The 19,244-nt window shown below is 43.5% G+C and overlaps 1 protein-coding gene across 3 annotated transcripts in view; it reads right to left on the bottom strand.

Annotated features, from left to right (window-relative positions):
• The window catches only part of LOC143283118 (cullin-5-like), a 174,095-nt gene that overhangs the window by 51,256 nt on the left and 103,595 nt on the right, over positions 1 to 19,244 (bottom strand). For all 3 annotated transcript variants that reach the window (XM_076589254.1, XM_076589252.1, XM_076589255.1), the window contains 4 exons: positions 12,251 to 12,381; positions 9,108 to 9,215; positions 6,300 to 6,364; positions 4,287 to 4,419 (listed from right to left, as the gene is read on the bottom strand). In XM_076589254.1, coding sequence (XP_076445369.1) covers positions 4,287 to 4,419; positions 6,300 to 6,364; positions 9,108 to 9,215; positions 12,251 to 12,381 — 437 coding nt within the window. The remainder of the gene's footprint in view (positions 1 to 4,286; positions 4,420 to 6,299; positions 6,365 to 9,107; positions 9,216 to 12,250; positions 12,382 to 19,244) is intronic.

The following is a 19,244-nucleotide window of genomic DNA, read 5'->3' on the forward strand; positions in this document are numbered from 1 at the left end:
GAGGTTTTCCGCTCCCGCGCAGCAGCCCCTGAGGACTGCCGCACAGGATGGGAAGGGGTGGACACGGTGCCTCCACCCAAGGCCAACGGTTCCGACGAGGTGGGTAAGTCGTCCGTCTGCGTCCCTGTGGACGTCGTCTGGACCGCGACGTCCACCGTCCTGGGTCTGACGACAGAGGCGTAAGACGCCTTAGGCGATGTGGCCACCACCTGTTTCTTTGCCTCAAAGAAGGATATCTTCTTTTCTGTCTTGACCTTCTGGATTTGTTTTTCTTTTTTCCAGGCGGGGCAGTCTTTCGATGAGGACGGGTGGCCACCTCCGCAGTTCGCACACCGGGCTGGACTGACGCAATCGCCCTGGTGCGCCGCCTTCGAACAGGTGCCACACGCCTCTTCCTCCTTGCATCGGTCTCTCACGTGTCCAAATTTCTGGCATTTGAAGCATCTTAGAGGGGACGGCACGTACAGGCTTACACTAACCATCAGGTATCCGACCCGAATGTCCTTGGGGACATCCGGGCAGCAGAAGGTGAGGAAGAAAGTGTTGGTCGGGACTCTGTCCGACCCCTTCCTCACCGTCACCCTGTACACGTCGGTCATTCCCTGAGAGGACAGCTCGCTCTTGATTTCAGCCTCAGACACACCTTTCAACTCCGGGCATCTGATGACCCCCTTTGAGCAGTTGAGACCTTTGTGAGGGGAAACCTTCACCGCCCTATCCACAAAAGTGGTCGCCTTGAGCAGAAGCTGTGTCTGCCTTTTTGACTCTGCACTAAAAATGCTCCGCTCCTCAGCCTCTTGATGGATTTCAGCGATCCCGCCAGACACTGAAAGCCCTTCTGGATAGCGAAGGGGCTGAGAGCCGACAACGGCTTGTCGTCATCAGCGCCCTCCATCACAAGCCATGACAGCCAAAATCCAGAGGTCTCAACGACCTCCGAATCTGAGTCTAGTCGTCTGTTCCTTGTCGTCGTCTTTTTCCAAAGTTAGGGGGGTGTAATTTTTTGGAATTCATGTTGAGAAAAATGTAAATTCATCCCTCCCTTACCCACCCACCATGGGGTCCAACTTAGGGGCCAGGGTCAAGGGAACACCAGCTTGACCCCTTCCAGGTTTCGGGAGGGATATACAACCAACAGCCTAGCTCCAACGTGTTCCCCCCTGATCATGCCCAGCTCACTGCTGTCTAGGCTATAAGCAGAACCATACACTTAGCCGACTGCGAGATCCTCCTGACAGGCCAGATAGTGCCAGACACTGATAAGTAGGTCAGCTGCTGTGCCTGCTAACCCGTCACTGACCCTTCTTTGTCTTCTATTAAAGCGTGGCAATTTGCGCGCCTCTTTTGAGCGGGCTGGTGAGCATACTCCTATATCTGTGGCATTAATGTTTGCACTGTTGGAAAGAGCGGACACTTCTCTTTTTGTTGGTGGTAGTACTTTCCTTGGCTGGAAAATATTTTTTTAAGATAGCAGTATTTACTTGACAGAACTGTGCTGACAATTGTGACTGGCGGTGGTGTGGGGGTTTTTCATAGCAGAAGTACCGTGAGTTTGGTTTTCCTTCACATTCTGTTCTCTCACATTTTTCTTCCATTCCTTTCTTTCATTCTGTTTTCTTCTCTGTCTTTCTTTCATGCTGTTTCCTTCCCTCTCTTTCTCTCCTTCATCCCTTCCTTTCTTTCGTTCTGTTTCCTTCTCTCTCTTTTCTTCAGTGTGCGTGAATGACTGAATCAGTGTGCCTGTGGAGTACTTGTACAACTGCAAAACAGTTGTGATCTTTAAAACGCCACAGCTTCCTTCAGAATTTCCAGCTATCAACACAGGTTAGTGAGAGGCATGCTGATGTGTAATGCTGTGCATGGAATGTATTGTCTGCGTTGAGCGAAATTTGTGAGATTAGATTCAGTGTGTTAAAAATGTGTCAAAATGCATGTTAACAAACTGGTGGTAAGCATACCTGCTTTTTTCAAACAGTTATCCTGAGAAAAATAATCGGATGTTCACATTTGAGTTTCCTATTGTTTTAAAGCTAAGACTGTGCTCTTTCAGACCATACTATTCATTAAGCGATTGCGTTGACAAGCAATGTGTTATCAAAAGTTAACGAAGAGGTGTTGTTTTCTCCCTGTGGCCGCTGCCATCGCGCGGAACAGCACACTGGTCTTTCTCCCTCCCAACAGCTGATAACGGCTGGAGGCGCAGCGTGAAAGAGAACTCATAGCGTTTTGTGCTCTCAGTTCTTCCAAGTTAAAGCTCTAACCCTTCCCGCGGTAGCGTGTTATTTTTAGGTGGCGCCTTTCCCTCCTGAGTTGAATGCAGGGTCAAGTTCTCTCCTCGGATGAACTAAACGTCAAGCGCTGAACACGTGTGAGCTCCAGGGGACAGAGAACCGAGCACTACGGGGGTTACCTTCGTTAGCCACTAAACTGCCAGTCTTGACCCAGCCCCACGAAGGGGTAGCCGATTGACACACACGGGCCAATGTGTGCCGCCTGTCTTAGGAGAGGTCCGAGCCAAAGGGATGTGTTGAGAGCAGCATGCTCTCTCAATCCCCAGGATCTCATTCCCCTCCATCACAGGTCGCGCCGCACGGCAAACACGGCGGGCCTAAAGAAGGCCGCAGAGAAAAAAAGAATGTGGAAAAGAAGGCTTGATGGGGAGCTGAGGACAGAAAAGAGGCGGTAAAAAGAAGAATAGAGAATAGCGAAAGGGACAGTGGGTCACGTTTAGTTTGGGCCTCACTCACGACCTGTTCGGCATGGGAAGCCCTATTAGGGGCATCAGTACAAAAACCACCACTTATTCAGCCCGAACAGCTACGATGGCTATGTAGGCCGTCAATTAAGACCTGGGACCAGAGCAGCAAAACCCCAAGAAGCACTGATGCCCCCGCCGACATAGCTCGCTCGATCACTGGCCACTAAGCCTCCCGACCACGACAAGGTAGTGACCCTCCCAGGAGAGGGTCAAGAGAACACCAGCCTGACCCCCTCCAGGTTTCGGGAGGTCACATTGTATGTAAAGATATATATATAAATATATATATATATCTGTGTGTGTGCATGCTGTGTGTATGTGTGAATGTGTTTAATTTAAAGCGTTCACACTGTATGTAAAGATATATATATATATATATATATATATATATATATATATATATATATACACACACACACATATATATATATATACACATATATATATACATATATATATCTGTGTGTGTGTGTGTGTGTGTGTGTGTGTGTGTGAGAGAGAGAGAGAGAGAGAGAGAGAGAGTGAAAGATGGTGAAGGGTCAAAGTACCAGAGAGGGAAGATGGTGCAGAAGCTGTTACAATATCTACATGACGGCAGTTTAGATACCGGCTTGGGTGTACAGTTTAACAACCTATTGGCACTATTCCAAACAGGCCACTATTTCCACAATGACTGTGCATATGTGTGGTTCCTTTATCAGAACTGGACTTTGACCCCCCCCCCCCCCCCTGAACCCTCCCCCCACACAAACACCCCCCCCCTGCTCCCATCCTTTCTGCCATTCCCATTCTGTCCATGTAAGTGGAGGTGAGGGGGGGGTATGGGGGGGATATGGGAGATGGTGTCTGGTGGAGGGAAGCAAGAGGAGTGAGTGAGAGGTGTAGTCGTGAGGGGATGAGAAGGATAGGAGGAAAATTGAGGTCATGTTTGTGACTTGATTTCAGTTATGAATATGACTCTACAGAATGGCGGTTTCCTTCTTTATCAGCACACAGGACCTGAACACTGAGATGAGGGGGAGTGAGAGGTGAGAAGAGAGAGACACAGAGAGAGATGGGGAGAGAGACAGAGACTTGGGCAGAGAGAGAGAGAGAGAGATCGCAGTCAAAGTACAGGAAGGGAGGGAGGGTGGTGAGAGGAATGGGGATAGTGCTGCAGTGATCTTGACAGCTCTGCCAGTGGGAGTGGAAAGGTGAGGTGAAGGTGGAGGAAGGCTGGGGAGGGAGGACAGTGGGCACAGCCATTCAGTACGTTGCATTCTTGAACTGACTACACAAATGGCTATGTGCTTTTTTTTTTTCCTTTCTTTCAGAAAACAGACGTTCCGTTTATGACATAAACCTAAAAACTGAAAAACAACTCAGGACGGAAGAGTTACACCCATGTATATGTATATATACACACATATACATATATATACATATACATATATATATATATATATATATATATATATATAAACACACACACATATACACAAAGAAAAGAGAGAGGCAGATGTCAGAAAAAATCAATAACCCCTCTTACAACATCTTTGAGTTTCTTTTCCACATCCTCTGATGTGAGTTTCTTGCTGAGGGGTGTTTTTCTCAGCAGCATATCACAGTAGTTGGCCAGCAGTTCTGGACACTTGGACTCTGGCTGTGTCTTTGTCCCCACTCTGGAACACAGTGCGCACACAAAAACATGGGATGCATGATAATTCAGTAAGAACAACCAAGCTTTTGAGGCACTAATAACACCTTATTTCCACTACAAAGGACTGAAAAAATGTCCTATTTGTTTGGATTGTATCTGGACCACCCATGTAGGGCCAGTTCAGGGCTGAAAACACTGTCAACATCAATGCTTTGGAACCTGAAGGGAAAAAAAAAAACACAACAAAAACAACACACACACACAAAAAGAAAATTTGGCACAAGTTGGTTTTAACAAAGTTTTATTCACAGAAAACATGTAATACACACAGACAGTGGAGCAACAACAAACAGCTTATATTGTGCTCAGGAATGTGATTAATCATTTTTGTTGGTTATGTTTGATGGGTGGTGAACATTACACAAAGGCAAATGCAGTTATGTTGAAATACGTTTTCAAACTGCATATCAATGACAGACATTGGAGTCATTGTTTCCTCCTTTTAGCAGCCGTGGAGATTAATATACTTAAAGAATTCACAATAAATATAAACATTATCATTTTTAAGATTCACTGTTCACGACAGAAAGCAGAAAAAACAGTCAGAAAAAACAAGAAGTCAATAAGTAAGACGAAGAAGAAGTGGGGGGGGGGGGGGGGGGGGGAGGAAGACACATATATAGAGAGGGAATAGCATTACACACAATTATATTTAAATAGACCGACTAGACAGGAAATATGGAAAAAATTACAAGTATAGAAGATGCGGTGAGTCACGCCTACACAAAGGGAACAGTGCACACTTAAAATCAGTTGGATTCATATGCATACACATAAACCAAAGACATGTCTCTGACATTGACCATTCCATCAATAATAACAGATACAAAACCCCAAAACGCCATCAGGCAAGTTACACAACCAAGGCATAAAAAATACAATGAAATCAAGAAGAAAAAGAAATACTGAGGGCTTTCTAGACCAACTATAGGTGCATGGACCAGCAAGGCAGAAAATAATGAAGAAATGACACAAAGAAAAGAGAAAAGCCATAAACAAAGAAAGCGATAGAAAAGACAGACCTGCCAGTCCCAGAATAGACTTAAGAAGAATCTCTTCATCAACAGACAGGAATATTTGGAAGTTGCGAGAAAGATTTTTCCAGCATGTATTTTCTACAGGTTAAAGAACCCACGGCAACAAAAGGGTTGTCCCTGGCAAAAATCTGAAGAAAAATGCATTCTAATATACATGTGTATGTATGTGCATGATTGAAAGTCTGAATGACACAGGAAATGAATGAGCATCTAAAGACAGGATTAAGTCAACTCTACCCAGGGAGGCAGCCTGGTGTTCAGCTGTGGTTTGTGACATCACATATAAAGTTGTTTGTCAAAAATCACAAAACACCAGTTTTCATTATGGTTTTTGCAACAGCCAATTTTCTGTTTTAAGCGAGCAGATAAAGTACAAGTGAGCAGGATAAATTCTGCCAAAAACAGACACGTTGGCAGGTCTTGAAAGAGTAAAGTTCTGGCTCAGAATTTCCTGAAGGTGGAGATACTATCCATACTGGAAGAGCCCCTGGCATCTCCACAGGTAAAAAGTTCAAATAATACAATCAGTAGTTGACAAATGTGATAAAAGAACAGGCTCTGACATACAGCTTTTCACTATGTGTATCTATATTTCATTTTTCTGTTTGCACATAATTTAATTAGAAGCTTGCATTAAAAAGATACTCAAAATATGAACAAAAGGGACCTAAGTCAGGATATTTCACCTTCATTCTGACTGAGAGAAATCAAGAAATACTATCATTTATTTTTTGTTTTTATCACAAACATTATCATTGTTTTATTTCTATTTCTCTTATTTCACATGTTAAAATTGTGCACTCACCCTTTGTTCTTCACTGGGATTTCAAGTTTAAATACTGATGTGTCATTGACCACTGTTTTGTATGCCTGAAACAGATAAAAGAACACTAATACACGCAGGTATACATCTCATCTCACACCTGTATGAAACAGGTACTCAAGGTAGTGTTTTCAATATCAGAGTCCTGGATTTAAATGTCTGTAATGGTGCCTGGTGGGTAAATGGTGGAAATGTTTTTTATCTCCCAGGTCAACATATGTGCAGACCTGCTAGTGCCTGAACCCCTTTCATGTGTATACACATGCAGAAGATCAAATATGCATGTTAAAGATCCTGTAATCCACGTCAGTGTTCGGTGAGTCATAGAAACAAGAACATACCCAGCATGCACACCCCTGAAAACGGAGTATGGCTGCCTACATGGCAGGGTAAATAATCAAAATGATCATACACATAAAATGTCCATGTCTGTATGAGTGTCTACGAGCGTGTGACTGAAACCTGAAAGTATGACACAGGAAACGAATGACGAGTGCCCATGGCAGCTGTCTGTTGGCTATACACAGGTAGGCAGCCTGTTGTGTAAATGACTCTGTAAAGTCCTCAGAACTTGGTCTCCGACCGAGGATAGATGCCATTATAAGTATCCACATATTATCCACATGATATAACAAAGAGAGAAAAAGTAACCATTTTTAAATGAAGGATTCAGAGTCTGACAACAGCAAAATATGAAAGAAAGAAAATGACATCAGGTTAATTCTAATAATTGGCACAATTGATAAGATATGACATCAGAGGACAAAACTCCATGCCCTTCAGCCCTTCGCTGCTGACCACTGTTTTTGTTTGGTTCAGGGGTCATCGCATGATCAATAGTTGAACAGGTCACATAATTGCCAAAACTTAATTTGTAATTGGCAACTGCCTTCCAGGGTGTTTGAAGCAATTTCTTTGAAAGTTTTGGCTTAATTTTGATGCGATTTTGTAAATAAAATGATTGTTAAGTGTGTCAACATGGCTGTCAGGATGTACAGCACAGAAGAGATGATCAGAATTTTGCTTGATTAGTCACACAACGGTGACAAGAGAAACAATGAAAACATGATAGAATAGGAAAGTAATGTTGTTGATCAAATGAAGTGATTCTGGTTATCCTGATGAGGATTACATAATACAAAGTACACTAACAGGTATAGAGTGGGGTTGTGTTGAAAGTGGGTGCAGACCCCCCCCCACCCCCACCCACCCCTTTCCCAATATTTTAGCTTGAAACCTTCATTTTTGGGTTTTCATTTACTATGAAACCCTCCTGATGAAAGCTTTGAGCTGAAATTTTGTTTACAGTGTGCTTGTGTGTTGTAATATTGTACAAGAGTGTTTGTGGGCGTGTGAGTGGGAGGCTGTTGGTGTGTATTATGTGTATCCAACTTCTTCGGAAGTTCGTATGTTCATATGTCATGCTCAAAAGCAGTAATTACTCTTTACTAGTAATGCACAAAATCTTTGTGCATTACTGGTAATGGGCAACAATAATGCACATTAGCAGTAAAGGTCAAGAGAGCCCGTGTGCCTTACCAGTAATGGGCAGGGAGTGGGCAATGTTTGTAACAAGCAAGTTTTCTTTCTCTCTTTCAATCTCTGTGTCTGTGCATGCACGCTGTGTCTGTTCTGTGTGTCTATCTTTGATTTCTATATCTTGGGGGGAAAAAAAGACAAACATTTGCTGACTACATTTCTACCGCAGTTGCCAAGAAACTGAGTGAAAGCTGGATTGAATGTGTAGAATATCAGGAGTTTGGATTATAATTCAGAACTCTCTAAGGTATGGTGACACATCTAGGTTTTATTTTTCATTTATTTTTTTGGTTTATTTCAGCTGCTTTTTCAAGCAGTCTATGATTCTAAGTGAAAATGGATGATCTTACATTAATTCTATGGTTCATTCATTGCTAACCAATGTGTTAAACAAACAAAAACAGATCGTCTGTTCATTTTCCTTTTTAGAAAAGCATGGGCTAAAAAAATACTTACTTGTAGTTGTTTGCGTCTATAATTTTTATCAAAATTAATTATTACCCACCGTGACCAAGAACCGCTTGGCAAAATAGAAAAAAAAGATCCTGTTATGATTAATGCATAGAACTGATGGGTTTAAATTGTTGCACTATGGCATCTAATCTCATGTTAAGAGATGTGACATACTTTTAATTGCGAAGGATTTCACAATCATTTTCATTTTTATTACTTAATCAATTGCTTCTGTTTTTTTGCCTTTTTCCTTTTTCTTTCATGGTGAAGGATCATATATGCCAAATGCTGAACTAAGATCTCCTGCCAAACCGATGCCGAAAGTATTATGCGACTGAACGTTTGTCAGCTGACTTCATCATCTCTTGTACAGTATGTGCCCACTACTGGTAATGCGAGATGCTGAACACTTGCCCATTATCACTGATACGCAAATGGTTGCCTTATACTGGTAATGCGCAAACCGCTTTGCTCATTTACCGATAATGGGCAAAAACTGTTGCACATTACCAGTAATATAAACATGTCTAATTAAACCCACCAACATACATCTATTAGGACTGATCTGTTTGTATCAATCACTGAAGAAGACAAAAACACATCACATGTAATAGTAAACATCAACAACAAAACATTGATAAACAAGTTATCATTACAGCTAAAATGGGGCAAAAAACATTACACAGTCTGTGGAGCCTTGTGTCTCTGTCACACAGCCAAAAGTGCACATTCCATATTACAGAAAGTCTGTTGATTCTTAACACTTATAAACAACTGAACAAAACAAAACAAACTTACTTTGTCTCTGGATGTGAGAAACCTGGGGTCATCACCAAAGGCATCTTTAACTAAAGTACTGAATCTGTTGAAGAGGTCTAAAAGCTGTTCGACGTATTTTTCTGAGTCCTGAAACAAATATATAAAACGGAGAAATTCAAGGGGAAAAAGTAATAGTTTTACATGTATCTTAAGACAAAAGGCAAAGCCTTTAAGACTCACTTGTGCTTTGCACTTTATCCAGTAAAGGAATCATAAGGAGAAAAAAAAAAGATGAAAAAAATTGCTGAAAAGTGCTCTGTATTAGATATGATATATAAGATAAGCTTGGGAGAAAGAATTTATATTTAAAAAAAAATTAAAAAGGGCATGCAAGCGGAATTGAACCATGCATGTTCAGTTCTGATGCACGCAGACTAATCACCAAGGCTGCTGCACATCTAATGTCAAATGACTAAATTTAAAACTTAAAGCAATGTTGATGTTTTCTTCTTCGTGCGATAAATAGATGTGATTGTAGTGGACGTAATAACACCGTTTAAATCATGTTTTTTGTGTTTTACTATTTCTCAATTATTCTTTTATTTTGGCGGTAAAGGAGACGTTGCCATCTCCTTCAAGCACATCGCAACACAAGGTAGGCTAGATCTCTAGATCTGCACAAATCAGTCTATGACGGGCTGAATGAAACAATCGATTCAATTTTTCTTTTATGTTCATTCCAGTCAATTCAGTGTCCACTTTAGAATATTTATATGCAGTAAACACATCAATGGTATAGTTAGTATCACTGTAAGTGTTCTGTCCAGAATTTAAATTGTGAACAAGCAACACAAGGTCATGTCGTCTCCTACCTTCCAGTCGGCCAAAATCAGTGGAAAGCGGTTTTTATAATTTTTGGATTTCGGAACACACCTCAACGAAATAAACCGTTAATGATTTGGAAAAACAGCTTAATTCGGGAGACTTACGCCCTGTTATTGGTATGACTGTGAAGATTTTTTTCATACTATATTTAAGCCAATTTTGGTATTGGCAGACAAAGTATTTCCAGAGAAAATGGCAATGTTAAAGTTTACCACAGACACACACACACACATACAGACAACTGAACACCGGGCTAAAACATAAGCTCACTTTGTTTACACAAGTGAGTCAAAAACCACGAAGTCTAATCATAAAACATACTGGAAGTGTTATAAATTTGAAAACACTTCTGCTGTGAAGGGCATGAAAAAAAAGGATAAACAAGAGGCAAAGCCTTCCAGACTCACTTGTGCTTCACGCTTTATCCATGAGGAGAAAAAAAGAGATCTAAAAAATTGTTGAAAAGTGCTCTGTATTAAATATGATATATAAAATAACCTTGGATGGGGGGAATGCATGCAAGCGGGATCAAACCATCCATGTTCAGTTCCAAAACAAGCAGACTAATCCCCACTGCTGCTGCGCATGTGACGTCACTTGACTAAATTTAATGTTCAAAGCAATGTTGATGTTTTCTTCTTCTTAGGATAAATAGATGTGAATGTAGTGGACATAATAATGCCATTTAAATCATGTTTTTTGTGTGTTTTATCATATCTCGATTATTCTTTTATTTCAGAAATGATCAATTCAATTTTTGTTTTATGTTCATTCCAGTTAATTCAGAGTCCACCTTAGAATATGCAGTAAATACGTCGATGGTGTAGTTAGTATTCCTGTATGTGTTCTGTCCAGAATTTGTATTTCTTTCCTTTTAATTGTGCACAAGAAAAACGAGGTCATGTCGTCTTCAAACACAACCTACCTTCTAGTAACTCAGTGGGAAGTAGTTTTTACACTTTTCGGATTTCGGAACAAATCTTAACGAAATAAACCATTAATGATTAAAAAATATGGCTTCATTCGTGAGACTTACAACTGTTATTGGTATGACTGTAAAGATTTTTTTCCAAACAATGTTTAAGCCAAATCTGGTATTGGCAGACAAAGTATTTCCAGAGGAAACGGCAATGTTAAAGTGTACCACAGACATTCAGACACACACACAGACACACAGTGACACGCACAGAGGTTATAACACAGATTCACTTTGTTTACACAAGTGAGTCAAGAAAACACTCCAAAATCTTGTTTGAAGTGTGATGTCAGGAGACGAAGCTCTTTGATTTGAACAACGTTAGTTTCTGATACCACCAGAAAGCATGAAGGTGTCTCATTATGCAGCTGAACACAGAAATACTACAGGAACAACAGAATGATAATTTACATTCTACAACAGAGCAATGATGTAAAAGATATGATATCAAATACTATACTCTTTGGCTGACAAACGCTGCAGTGCATAAAGCACCCCCCCCCTGAATTTTAAGAAAAAAGTTATTTGAACATCTGATAAGCACACATCTGATAAGCTGCATGTGCCTTAAAATGAAAGTCCACTGTAGCTCTACTAACAGTGGATGTTGTTTTCTGAGTAGTGACGTCATCTTCAGAAAAATGGATCAGAACCCGACTTGTTTTCCTCTGCTTGTTGACTGAGCTCTGTTCATCTGCTCTGTTATCTGCTACATTTTTTTTTTTTTTTTTTTTTTTTTTAAACACATTTTCTACCTTTTGCAGCCTGTAGTCAAATGTACACTGTTGTAAAGCAGCAGTTCAATAACTTGCTCAATCAGAATCCAGTCGGCTAGCCCTGCTTTCAGTCTTGTCCGCCATTTTGCTTTCTGTTTTGCTTTTGAAAGTTCAGTTCACATCTGATTTCTCTATTTTCGCACCATAGAATCATCCCGAACTCAGACTATGCTCAAACTCTCTACCAGGGCATCATTTTGGAAGTACCTAAATCAACATGGTCAGAAGCCATGGACACATGGTTTCTAAGTAAAAGAAAATGCGTGAAAGCTTTCGTGGGATAGCTAAAAAAAAAAAAAAAAAAAAAAAAAAAAAGTCTGGAACGGTCATTTTTATGTGTAAGCATGCCCAGATACTAAACACACCTTCAAAAAAAATGTATACCAGTGACTTTATTTCAAAAGTAATAGTAATGTCTTTTGAAATAAAAGTTTCTTGACATTTTTATTTGAATAATCTTCAAATGCCCTATTTGAAAAACTTCTCTCAGATCCTATTTCCAATGATAGATTTTTCAGGCATTGATAGGTAGTGCCTGTACATACTGTGGTGATAGTTTCAGCAGCTGCAATCATGTCTGCCAGCCCCTGATCCTTAATGTGGGCCTCCAGGTCACTCAGCATGGGGGTGATGCCATCCGCAGTGCGGTCCATCAAACTGAACATCAATCGCAATTCTGAAACAACATATGTACCTTTCATTCCATACATTCCTGCAACAGATCCATTAACCTGTTGTTTTTTCAATTATATATATATATATATTTTACGCTGTTAGTATTTGTTGTGGTGGTAATAAAAATAATAATAATGTAATTTCTAAAGTGCCTTTCCATGAAAATCATGCTCAATTGGGCTGTTTAATGTAAATACCGACGTTTAAAACATGCATTTAAACATTAAAATGAAAAAAAAGAGAGAAAAAACTTGCATGCATAGCCCTTTACAGTCAGCCAACTAAACACTAGAACACAAATTTAAGCACACACACACACACACATACCAGACCTGTTTACCCCCAGATTCAAGTGTAGCTTGGATGGGCAAAGTGCGTTGTTTCAGAGTAGCAAAGTGTAGCATTTTTTACCCAGTGATAAGAAACTCTAGGGAGAGCTGGACAGCAGAAGGTCTTTAGAGAAGAAGCCCCCTCAGTCAAGTATTTTCGCCCTTAACTGCTTACACTCTAAGGGGGCCGGGCCGCACCCATGTCATGACTTCTGGATGCCCTTGTATTGCTGCCTTTTTTGTTACTCCTGGTCCTCAGCAGGTTTGAACCCGCACCTCCAGGATGTTTGCCACTTTAGGACTGAGTCCCCTTTTCTGGCAGACGTTTTAACCACTGAGCTATTGTATGCCTAGTTCGGGTATGGAAATTTAATCCTTGTGAAGTATACTTTCATTCCTCCTCAACCAGGTCAAGCTGGAACTCTTTTCTGCTGCTTCTGCCATTGCCTTGAGAGCCTGTGTCCTCTCTCTGCCAGAAATCGACAGCTGTTTCATGAGGCTGTAGGCAGATTCACTCACAAACCCTCTTGCACCAGCATTTTTTACCGCCAAAGTTGACATAAATATTATATATTATTATTATAAAGACAAATGAATGGTTTTCTTACCTTACAAAAACAGCTTGATAGAACTGTATCCAATCAGTACTGACGAATGTCTAAGACTGGTAGATGAAGGGAACAGGCAACTGTTGGTATTGATGTCAACCCCAAAACAGGCATTTATCTACATACATGTCAGATACAAGCACACACTAGTATAGTAGTAACCAGGGTCACTTCAATGCTTTCAATTGTAGAAATGAAATGAAATGAAATTATGGTGCTTAGAGCCTCGCCAACCACTAAGGCCATCTCAAGGCTATCGCCACGTCAATAACTACTACAAGGATAAAAAACCAACCAATTAAAACGAGTCACCACTTCAAACTTTCCACTCCAAAGTTAAAAAAAACTTCTAGTTTAAAACCTTCAAATCTGGTTAAAAATGTTCACTTCTTTTAAGAAGTCCATCAGCACCCACGGAGGGACATCACGAAACAAAGTCTTCAAAGAAACTGCCGTGTAATGTCTGCGTCTAACGTCATGCAGATCCCAACAGTCAAGGAGCACGTGTTTCACGGTGAGAGGCTCGTCACAGGGAATGCATCGAGGGGCCTCCTCCCCCTTCAACAAGTAAGAATGAGTAAAAAAAGTGTGCCCCGTACGCAGTCTGCACAGCACAGACTCCTCCTTTCTGTTCTTCACCCCCGAAGGGAGGGTCTCTTTTAGGTCCGGAGGAATCTGGAAGAGCTTGTTGTCCGTCTGGGTGTTCCACTCCTCTTGCCAAAGATCCTTAACGTAAGTGTTCACTTTCCGCTTCATGTCTGTATAGGGTACAAAGGATCTGGATAATTCTTTCTTTACAGCGTTCCTGGCCAGCAGGTCCGCCCTTTCGTTACCACGAATGCCAACATGTCCGGGAACCCAGGCCAACACAACCTCGTATCCTTTCTTCGTTGCGAGAGAAAAAGTTTCATAAAATTCCAGCAGTTTGGGATGAGTGATATTCCTGCAGGCGATCGCCTCCAGAGCTGACAAGGAGTCGGAAAAGATCATGAATCTCTTTTGTTTCGAAGAGAGAACCATTTTTACCGCCAGAACCAGTGCGGTCAGTTCCGCAGTGTACACCGAGCTGTCAGACAGGATGTGCTCCGTTGAGGGCCGGTCAGGAAAGGCGGGACAGAACGCAGATGCGGCGACTCCGTCCTCTGACTTGGAACCGTCAGTGAAGATGCTTTGAAAAGTGGGGAAATGAAATTTAATGAAATGAAATTATGGTGCTTAGAGCCTCGCCGACCACTAAGGCCATCTCAAGGCTATCGCCGCATCAATAACTACTACAACGATAAAAAACCCCAATTAAAACGAGTCAACACTTCAAACTTTCCACTCCAAAGTTAAAAAAAACTTCCATAGTTTAAAACCTTCAAATCTGGTTAAAAATGTTCACTTCTTTTAAGAAGTCCATCAGCGCCCACAGAGGGACATCACGAAACAAAGTCTTCAAAGAAACCGCCGTGTAATGTCTGCGTCTAACGTCATGCAGATCCCAACAGTCAAGGAGCACGTGTTTCACGGTGAGAGGCTCATCACAGGGAATGCATCGAGGGGCCTCCTCCCCCTTCAACAAGTAAGAATGAGTAAAAAAAGTGTGCCCCGTACGCAGTCTGCACAGCACAGACTCCTCCTTTCTGTTCTTCACCCCCGAAGGGAGGGTCTCTTTTAGGTCCGGACGGATCTGGAAGAGCTTGTTGTCCGTCTGGGTGTTCCACTCCTCTTGCCAAAGATCCTTAACGTAAGTGTTCACCTTCCGCTTCATGTCTGTATAGGGTACAAAGGATCTGGATAATTCTTTCTTTACAGCGTTCCTGGCCAGCAGGTCCGCCCTTTCATTACCATGAATGCCAACATGTCCGGGAACCCAGGCCAACACAACCTCGTATCCTTTCTTCGTTGCGAGAGTAAAAGTTTCATAAAATTCCAGCAGTTTGGGATGAGTGATATTCCTGCAGGCTATCGCCTCCAGGGCTGACAAGGAGTCGGAAAAGATCATGAATCTCTTTTGTTTCGAAGAGAGAACCATTTTTACAGCCAGAACCAGTGCGGTCAGTTCCGCAGTGTACACCGAGCTGTCAGACAGGATGTGTTCCGTTGAGGGCTGGTCAGGAAAGGCGGGACAGAACGCAGATGCAGCGACTCCGTCCTCTGACTTGGAACCGTCAGTGAAGATGCTTTCAAAAAGTGGGGAATTTGTGACAGAGTTCCGAAAAGTAAGTTCTGTAGGCCAGAGAACTGGTGGAGTCTTTACGGTATGAGGCCAGATCGAATCGGACCTCAGGTGTTGTAAAGGTCCACGGGGGGCTGTCAGGGAACTTAGAGAAATCTGAGATGCCACCGACATCCAGATCGGCATTTTCTAAGTGCGGCTGAATGCGGAGTCCGAGAGGAGGTATGCAGTTTGGGCTGTCTGTAAATTTCTTATCGAAAGGGTTGTTGAATACAGCGTCGTAAGCAGGGTTTGTAGGTTCAGAGAACAATTTCAAATAATAATTCAGGGTCAGCTTCAGTCTGCGGTTGGAAAGAGGCGGTTCCCCCGCCTCTGCGTACAGGCTGTGCACAGGGGTGGTGCGGAAAGCACCTAAGCTGAGTCGGAGCCCTTGGTGGTGTACAGGGTCCAACAGTTTCAGGTAGGACGGTCTGGCCGAGCCGTATACCACACTTCCATAATCCAGTTTGGACCGGACCAGGGCTCTGTAGAGGTGCAAGAGAGTTCTCTTATCAGCACCCCAGTTCGTGTGTGCCACAACTCGGATGATGTTCAGGGCTTTTAGGCAAGATATTTTCAGCTGTTTAATATGGCTGAGGAAGTTCAGCTTCTGATCAAAGACGACCCCTAAAAATCTGGCTTCCTTGACCGCCGGGATGGTGGATGTTCCCAGACGGATTTCAGGGTCCGGATAGAATTGGCGAAAATTATGAAAATGGATGCATTCAGTTTTGGAGGACGAAAATGTGAAGCCATTCTCCTCTGCCCAACACTGGATTTTGTTGACGCAGAGCTGAAGCCGTCGCTGGATGCTGGCGTACGTGCTGCCGGTTGCATATAAGGCAAAATCGTCCACGAACAGCTAGCTGTCCGATCCCTTCTGAAGGGATTGAACGATGTCATTAATTTTGATGCTGAAAAGAGCCGGCGACAGGATGCTCCCTTGCGGGACACCCAGCTCCTACTCGTGAATGTCAGACAGGGTGGTGCCGACCCTCACCTGGAATTGTCTGTCTTGCAAAAAATTGTGGATGAACTGAGGCAGGTGTCCTCGGAAGCCGAGCTTGTGCAGGTCCGAGAGGATTCCAAATTTCCAGGTAGTATCGTAAGCTTTCTCCAAGTCAAAAAATATGGCCACCACACGCTGTTTGTTTACAAAGGCATTTCTTACAGTGGTTTCCAGACAAACCAGATGGTCAACGGTAGAACGATGCTTGTGGAAACTGCACTGTTCTTTCGCCAGAAGGATGTCAGTCTCTAGTTTCCACATCAGTCTACCGTTGACCATCTTCTCCATCTGTTTGCAGATGCAGCTGGTCAGTGCTATTGGGCGGTAGTTGGAGGGGTTCGAGGGGTCTTTTCCTGGTTTCGGCACCGGGATTATGAGGGCTTTCCACCAGGAGGGTGGAAAAAAGCCTGTGATCCAGATGTGGTTGTAAACTTTGAGCAGGGTGTGCAGACAGGTTTGGGGAAGATGTTTCAAGAGTTTATAATGGACCTCGTCCATTCCTGGACAGGAATCCGTACAGGCCTGAAGGGCAGATTTAAGTTCATTCATTGTGAAAGGAAGGTTGTAATTCTCTGTGTTGTCGGAAAAGAAGTTACAGGGTGTTTTTTCTGTCAGGTTTTTGGTTTTGAGAAACCAAAAAGATTTGTTGGCAGATCTCCAGTTCTGTTCGATTGTGGAGGCAAGCAAATTGGCAACTGCTTTCTTCTATGTGACCATAGCGTCTGAAAGTTTAAGGTTATGAAAAGTTGGGCAGACGTTTTTGCCCTTAATTTTTTTTAAAACCCTCTTGGGTGTGTTGGAGGTTAAGGAAGAGCAAAAATCTCTCCATGACTCTCTCCATGACTTTCTCTGGCTCTTTTTAAAAACATACCTGGCTTTCGCCCTCAGTTGTTGATGGGTTCGAACGCTATCAGTCTCCGGTCTCCGAAAGACGCGTCACTGCGCTCTCTTCCGAGACTTATGGGCCTCCCGACATTCTGCGTTGAACCAGGGCGTTCTTGGCATCTGAGGCTTGGAGGTAGACGATGGGACTGCTGCTTTGGCGCAATCTAAAACGATCTGAGTCAGAGTGTCAGCAGGGTCCTTGCTTTTTAATACTGTCTCTTCCTGCAGCTCCGCTCTTATCTTCGTGGTAAAAATTCCCCAGTTGGCTTTGTCAAAGTTCAGGCGGTCAGGCAGAGAGTCACCTTCCCCATCTGTGGGGCTGAGGACGACAGGAAAGTGGTCACTGCCGTGCAGATCGTCGTGCACTCTCCACTCGTAGTCCAGGACCAACGATGGATCGCAGACCGACAGATCTAAACACGAGAGCTTTCCAGAGGACAGATGAAGGTAAGTGGGTGACTTGTCGTTAAGACAGCACAGGTCCATATCGGAGAGAAGGTTTTCCAAAAGAAGACCTCGGGCTGATGTCATCTCACTTCCCCAGAGCGGGGAGTGTCCATTGAAGTCGCCCAACAGTAGAAACGGTCATGGGAGCTGGTGGATCAGGTTCATGAGGTGCTGCCTCAGAACACGGACGGAAGGAGGAAGGTACAGAGAGCAGACAGTGATGGTTTTCTCAAGTGTGACTCTGACTGCCACCGCCTGTAAAGGGGTGCTTAAAGGAACTGTACTGTATAAAAGGGACTTGCGTCTAAAAAGAGCGACACCTTCCATCAATCCCTCTTGCTTCGGTTGAGCGGGTTTAAAAATGGAGTTAAAACCAGAGAGAGATAAAACCTTGCCATCTCTTTGCAGAGTCTCCTGCAGCGCCAGCACTGAAGGTTTCAAGGCACGACAAAGCAGCTGAAGTTCCTGGAAATTGGCGTAGAACCCAAGGATGTTCCAGTGGATCACTGCCATTAAAAAGGTTAAAAAAATAAAGCAGCAGCCTATTCCATCGCTACCCCCTGCTCCTCTGCTTGTGGTGGCTCAAGGTCGGCCAAGATCGCGTATCTATTTTTTTAACTTAATTTTTCCGATTCCGACCAAGCCGGAATATCCACCACCTCGGCTCTTCCCGATCCCGCCGAGGCCGCAACCCTCCCCTCCTTGAGTTTTGGAGGTACGGGGGGTTTCTAGCCACTCCCGCCAGCCCGAGGGCCAGGCAGACGAGAGGCGGGGCGAGGGGGGCCGGGGGGTGAGGGGGGACGGGAGGCGGACAACGTGCCTCCGCCCGAGGCTTTCCGCTCCCGCCCAGCAGCCCCTGAGGACTGCCGTACAGGATGGGAAGGGGTGGACACGGCGGCTCCACCCAAGGCCAACGGTTCTATTAAGGTAGGTACGTCATCCGTCTGCGTCCCTGTGGACGTTATCTGGACCGCGACGTCCACCATCCTGGGTCTGACGACAGAGGCGTAAGACGCCTTAGGCAATGCGGCCTCCACTTGCTTTCGTGCCTCAAAGAAAGAAATTTTCTTCTCCGTCTTCACCTTCTGGATTTGTTTTTCTTTTCTCCAGGCGGGGCAGTCTTTTGATGAGAACGGGTGGCTGCCTTCGCAGTTCGCACAACGGGCTGGACTGACGCATTCGCCCTGGTGCGCCGCCTTTGAACAGGTGCCACACGCCTCTTCCTCCTGGCATCGGTCCCGCACGTGTCCGAATTTCTGGCATTTGAAACATCTTAGAGGGGACGGCACGTACAGGCTTACGTTCACCATCAGGTATCCGACTCGAATGTCCTTGGGGACATTCGGGCAGCAGAAGGTGAGGAAAATTGTGTTGGTCGGGACTCTG

This window comes from Babylonia areolata, chromosome 6, assembly GCF_041734735.1.
Source record: "Babylonia areolata isolate BAREFJ2019XMU chromosome 6, ASM4173473v1, whole genome shotgun sequence".
In the NCBI taxonomy this organism is placed as follows: domain Eukaryota; kingdom Metazoa; phylum Mollusca; class Gastropoda; order Neogastropoda; family Buccinidae; genus Babylonia; species Babylonia areolata.